This window comes from Lolium rigidum, chromosome 5, assembly GCF_022539505.1.
Source record: "Lolium rigidum isolate FL_2022 chromosome 5, APGP_CSIRO_Lrig_0.1, whole genome shotgun sequence".
Taxonomy (NCBI): Eukaryota; Viridiplantae; Streptophyta; class Magnoliopsida; order Poales; family Poaceae; genus Lolium; species Lolium rigidum.
Genome location: NC_061512.1, coordinates 154,982,895 through 154,989,269, shown reverse-complemented (window position 1 = coordinate 154,989,269; position 6,375 = coordinate 154,982,895). Strand labels below are relative to the sequence as shown.

The 6,375-nt window shown below is 43.0% G+C and overlaps 1 protein-coding gene across 1 annotated transcript; it reads left to right on the top strand.

Annotated features, from left to right (window-relative positions):
• Window positions 1-1,190: 1,190 nt before the first annotated feature.
• On the top strand, window positions 1,191-3,088 carry LOC124657765 (golgin subfamily A member 6-like protein 7). Its single transcript, XM_047196278.1, has 2 exons — window positions 1,191-1,296; window positions 2,472-3,088. Exon 2 carries the CDS (start codon window positions 2,475-2,477, stop codon window positions 2,805-2,807), a length of 333 nt encoding a protein of 110 aa, XP_047052234.1. The 5' UTR covers window positions 1,191-1,296; window positions 2,472-2,474; the 3' UTR covers window positions 2,808-3,088.
• Window positions 3,089-6,375: the final 3,287 nt, after the last annotated feature.

Sequence of the window (6,375 nt, the reverse complement as noted above, 5' to 3'; positions counted from 1 at the left end):
GTCGTGCTACGACCCTAAAGAACCAACGCAGCAGAGCAGCAACCATCTCCAACGATGAGAGCCGTAGACGACATTGGAGTAGTCTATGTTCAAAAGAAGCGTTGGATTAGTCTTGTCTATAATAATTCCAACACGCAAAATAAACTCAAAATGAAACAGCAAAGTGAAATTCCCACTTACATCTCTATCCGTATTGATCAGGCCGATTCTTCCGTATTGACTGCTTATCGGGCCCGAGTGATTTGTAAATTGAGAAGCAATGAGACAATCGCCCATAATTGCTTGGCTAATTTGTTTTGAATTTGTTCGTTATCGCCGCCGTGCTGCCTGCTCGGGTAGACCCCTCGCCTGGCTTAATATAAGCCGTCGCTTTGCGACCATCGCGGTCATCCACCTTCTTCTCCTACCTTGCCAAGTTGAGCTCCCCTGTGCTCTCTCTTCCCCCAAAAAAATAGCTTCTCCCCAACACATGGCTGAAGAACTCCGGCGAGCTCTTGGCAGTGGCACACGGCGGCGTGCCCGTGACCGTGAGGGAGCCTAAGGCACAGACACCTGCATGCGCCCCTGCTTCTGTATTATGAACGGGGAAGGTCTGTTCTCCGCGAGTTCGCGGAGGAGATTGCCTACCATGGTGTTTTGCCAAAGGTATGATGCTTTCCTCAGACCTTGTGAACTGAATTTGAGTTTTGGGTTTGAATCCACATCTTACACAATTCGAGTTTGGTTTCTTTAGATCTGAGTTTTCTCAGTACTTCCTTAGCCTTGTGAGCTTGGTAGTTGGCCATGCCGGCAGGATGAGCCGAGGCTTACTGGCTCACATTTTGCGTCATTTCTCCGCGACCAAGTATCGTCAGTTTTCTCAAGGTTTCCTGCTCCAGATCTGACGCCGAGTTCCATTCCGAATATGCAACTGTCGATCTGGTTTTGGTTTCAGATTCTGCCGTGTTCGCCATCGATTTCAAGTCTTCAGATGCCAAAACTCCATTTCGCGTCTCTCTTAGCCGAAGACGAACGCGCCTCCATTGCAACGAGGGCGCCTCCATTGCAACGAACGCGGCTTGATTACTCAGACCCCATTTACCGTGTTCCTTCGGGGTAAACGAATTCAGCTAACGAGGGCGCCTCCCTCAGGCGGAGAGTGAGGACCAAGCCCCCGCCACGCCGGCTAGGGTTCCCATTCCCCTATAAAAATCTCACCCCGCTTCCGCCGCCGCGCTCGCTCTTCAGCTTCTTCGGCATCGCAACCACTCACTCTCTTCAACCACCGCGAGCTCAGCATCATCCATCCGCGGGAAGGTGAACCTGCATTCCCCCATCCCCCTCTCTCATCAAAGATCTTGTTAGTTGGGTACATGCTGGCTACTACATGGATACAAACTGGTTTGATCTATCAGAACATTTGGTTGAACCGCGCGTGTTGGGTCTGGCCACAAACGCGAATCCTAGTTTAGGACACAAGCGCGAGTTGGGGGGCGGCCAGCGAGTCGTAGAATCTCAGTGCGTTATGGTCGAAAGTTAGCATGGTGAAGTTGATTGGACGACCAGATTCGACCACAACTAGGACGGGGTGTGGTCGTTGGCGTCGTGTAGCCAGATTTTGGAGGTTGCTGCTGCCTAGGATATTGGGTGATTTGGGGCCCTGAGAGGGAGATCTATACTGGCGTCAGATTTATTGCCCTTTTTGGATTATTACAAGTTGGTCTAAAAATAAAACACAAAGATTGCTTTGCTTATGAAATGCTATATTGCTGCATTGTTTTATCTGAAATTCCACTTGAAATGCTATATTGCTGCATTGCTTTATCTGAAATTCCAGTTGAAATGCTATATTGCTGCATTGCTTATGAAATGCTATATTATATAGCTTTTCTGAAATTCCGCCTGATGATAAGTTTGCCCTTGTGACCATGTGCAGTGATGTCTGGGTGCCTACTGAATTGCATCTTAGTTTGTTCTTGGACGACTTCAATGCACTGAATACTTCAAGCTGTTTTCTAAACATGCTGCATGTTTTTTTATGATTTGAGTCATTCCCCTGTGTTAGTAATGGTATGCCGTGGATTGGAACTCAGGAAGGTGAATTAGTTAGCTCTGTTTGTACCTTCTTTCGTAACCTAAACCGTCAAATTATTTAGCCTACCTTACTAATTTCTTTCATGAACTATGCATCTAATGTGGAAAGGAAACTGATTTTTAATCTGAATTCTGACTATTGCATCCTGCTCCTGCATATCTCCATCCATACTCTCTTTTGTATTGCACTGTATTGTTTCCTGAAACGGTCGATCTACACAAGCTTCCTTTTTCACTCCTTTGCTAATGAGCTCTAACTAACTGAATAATAGCTGGTTATGCCAGTTTGTGGATTTGCTATGTACTTCTGTGAACCTGTTTCATTTGCATATTGTAATGCTAAATTTGAAGAAGACATCTTGGAAGGCATTTAATGATAGAAATTACTGTCTTGACAGGTCATGACGATCCTCTCTCACCTCACTGCGTACAGCTCCCAGGCCGAACGTGAGTTCAGGAGGCAGCAAACCCAGCTGCAGCAGCAGCAGCAGCAGATGCGACGCGATCAGGACAATCTGCGACGGTCCCAGAACCAGCTTCGCAGGGATCAGGAGGCTCTCCAGGCTGGTCGCGAGCGGCTGCGCCAGGATCGTGAGCAGCTACGCAAAGATCGTGAGCAGTTGCGAAAGGATCGCGAGCAGCTGCAGCAGGACCTCCTTCGGAGGGAGAGTCAAGCCTTGGCGGAAGACTTCGCCGATGACGTTCCCATCGGCGGTCTTTCTTGCCAGAAGTGAACTGCAGTCGGAATGGGGAACCATGGTGTTTGGGTCAGCTCACCAGAAGTTAATAGGAGTGAGGCTGCCACGCCATGGTAGATGTCTGTGATATAAGAGTTTTATGGTTTTAGCACCTCGTACCTATCGCAACTAAGTATTTGTAGTTACACCTCTCCTGAAGTGAGATCTGGGCTTTCATATATCGGATCTGTAGTACTATCTACGTCTACTGTTGTTAAACTGTGGTAACTTTGTTCTACTTGTTAGAAAGTTTTGAGCACTGTTACTTATTTGTCGCTGTAATGCGATTCTGTACCAGCCTTGAGTTTTTTGTTGTAATGTGATTCCTAGCTGGCCTTAAAGGGTGTCATCTTGGTGTCTATTATTTGGTGACCATCCTTTGTTTTTATGTTCAAATGGATTATGTGGCTCCTGGGAGTGTTCCTATTGGCTATCTATCACTTTGATTTTTCTCTGTGGCGTGTCTAAAGAAGACTAGCAGAGATCTGCTGAGCCCCCTGAGAACTCTTGCTGTACTCTTGTGATCGTAACGTTGAAAAAACTAAGGCCGCTGGAAAGGGTAGCTGATCTGCTGAAACTGAGTTCATATCTTGAAGGTGATTCTGCATGGAACCTTTCAAGCGCAATGTTGTTTTCAGTTGGACGGCAGAAATGCAGAATATTCATGCAATAGTGAGCAGTAAGAATGCATTGTTTCACATCTACTTCTTTCTCGGTCAATTTGATATCTGCTTATGCAGTTCTAGGTCAATAAAATGAAGTATAGTTTTGAGCACATGCATTATAAGTGATACTTAGATATCACCCAACATGAAATAGAACAGAATAAATAAACACATGTAAAAGCTAGTGCTAGGAAAGGAAGACAGTGGTGCATTATCCAGTGAATTTGAGCACCGCATGGAAGCTTATTTCAAATTTCTTGGTTGCCCGTGTGAAATACCAGTGTTAGACTATCTCCGAACATGAGCACAATATTGGGATGAGCAATGGAGCGCAAATTGAACACATACAGGATAAGCGTATTAGTGATCCTTAATGTTCAACATGTAAATGAAACCTGAAAAGAAGGTATCATATTGATGTAGCATACATGACTAATGAGAGTTTCGGAAAAAAAAAAAACTAATGAGAGATTTATGAAAGAGCGAACTTTGCAGATATGTAACAATGTTTTTCCTTTTCAGATCTTTTGAACTCAGAGGCAAAGCCACCCTCCAAAGATATATGCAGGCCTGCCTTGATCGAAGTATGATGGGAACTTTTCAAATTGAAGGTTGGAGATCCCTATAAGCAGCTCGCCTGCCAAAAAATGGTTTGAGTTCAACTATCCTGATTACAATGGAGCCGGCTTCAGAATGACACATCGTCACAAACTCCTCATGCTGGAAATGGTATTTTGACTCATCCAGAAATTAATTAGGTCAATGGAGTACTTGAATCCTTCCCAACCCATGAGTGGATGTGGTATAGATATGCACCATCCTAACCACATGATGTCTATAAATTATAATGAAATGACTTCGTAACCTGCCTGTCACAAAAATAGAAAGATCAGTGATGCACCAAAGAAATACGGGGAGATCAATCACCTGCAAACTACTTCTGATTTCCACAATACAATTTACCATAACCTGATTTGACGCGGATAGTTTAGTTTGCCTGCCACACACAGAAAAACTAAGAACCTAGTATATTTCAACGAGAGAAAAGAGATACATTAAACTTCTCAGGAGCAAATTTGCAAGCTTTTCAACTTAAGCATATTTTCAATGCCAACTAAGTACTTGTCATTATTTATCTAGTTCAGGCTGACAATTAGACCAGCTGAAACCAGTGCAGATTACCAAGTGGATAGCCCTCGAAACAAAGCCTCCCTAAATATTTCTTAAAAGGTTATGATAACACACCTTTACATCGCAGCTACATTGTCACAATCCTGAATCTTCATCTCTGTCGTACCCTTATGGCATATAGATATAGAACTGATGGAAGAAAAGCTACCTATAACCTAAACACCTCATTGGGCTAACTCCAGGTCGTTCACCGATCAAGCCAGACACTAACATGGAGTTCCTTAGCTAAAACATTATGCCACCTTCCTTTATTTTCCATAAGCAGTAGATGATGTAAAATAAAGAAGTGGCTATGAGTATGTATCTGGAAGTAAACTGAATGGCCAGTAAGCAGGGAATGTTGTAAGGCACAAGGGATGAACCAAATAAATCCATCTAAACATTCATATGAAGTACTGAAGACCAGAGTTACATGTAATTGTGACAAGGAATGGACCTCACACTAAGAAACAAATTTTGCTACGTACTTATCTATTTTTTTAACACGGCAATTCCAAACAACCAATTAATCAAGCAGCAGGGCATGAATATCAATATGAATCAAACAAAATTAGCATTGTTTGTATCACTCAGGAGTCAGCATGCATATACCTTAGCCAAGCATGCCTAAAGGATGGAAAAAACTAACTTACTGGATGTTAGGCAGGGTAGTCAAATACATGGATCTCACAGCCACCCACTACCCTGCTGATACCATAAATCTGTACTAAATCAAGTCTTAACGTTGCCTCTACCATCAATTTGTACCAACTAAGTCTTCACCTACCCAGATATAGATTGAAAAAAGAGACATGTCTAAATACAACGATCCTTCATGTGCATTCCAGCGAACACATGGCACACGTGCACGATGGGCGATACTATATCATACAATACCCTGAAAGAATAAAAGCCTAAGAAGGGCAATCAACACAATGAATGGGGAAGAGCTCACGTAGGCAAATTCTGGAGGTCGCCACCCGCAAAAAAAATGCAGCAGACATGCAATTCCAGATCACAATGATTCTTCACAACTGTCAGCTGTCAATTTGCAAAGAGTCAGCTTAAACCTCTGAAGTGCCATACAATCTGCTGAACATATCCAAGGATTGCTTGCATATTGAGATGATCAAGAAGATCAAACTACAGAGCGAAGTTCAAATTTGAGCATCCTGTGCAATCCGATGTACGGAGTATATGAACTTGTTTGAGCACTCAAAATACTTGCATGAACTCCAAAGTGAAATAATCAAATGATAATTAAAAATAGTCATCAATCGTGTGCCCGCACAGGAAGGCCATTTTAAAAATGTCATTGTTAATAATATTCTTATAACATAAAAACTAGAGTATGCATCCACAGTCTTCAAAGGATGTTGGCCCTATTAGTTTGAAAATGCACATCTCAAACCCAATTGTGAAAAAGTGGTTTACCGCAGATCCTACCTAGGTTTGACCTCCCGTATGGCACGTTGATGCCACATAGCAATATTTAAGTCCCAGGAAATTTCTTTCTCCCTCCGAAAATAGCATTGCCCACCACTAGTTCTCCTGAACCCTGCTTGGGAAAAAGGCTTTGATGATATAATGATGATGAGAATAACCAGAGATCATAAGAATAAATCTTTTATTTACTCTATGTATTGTTGATTGCACACTCAAAAATCTATTGAGAAAAGGAGGCAATAGGGCATCACATTCGGGGTTCAGGCAAGCAAATAGTGGTTATC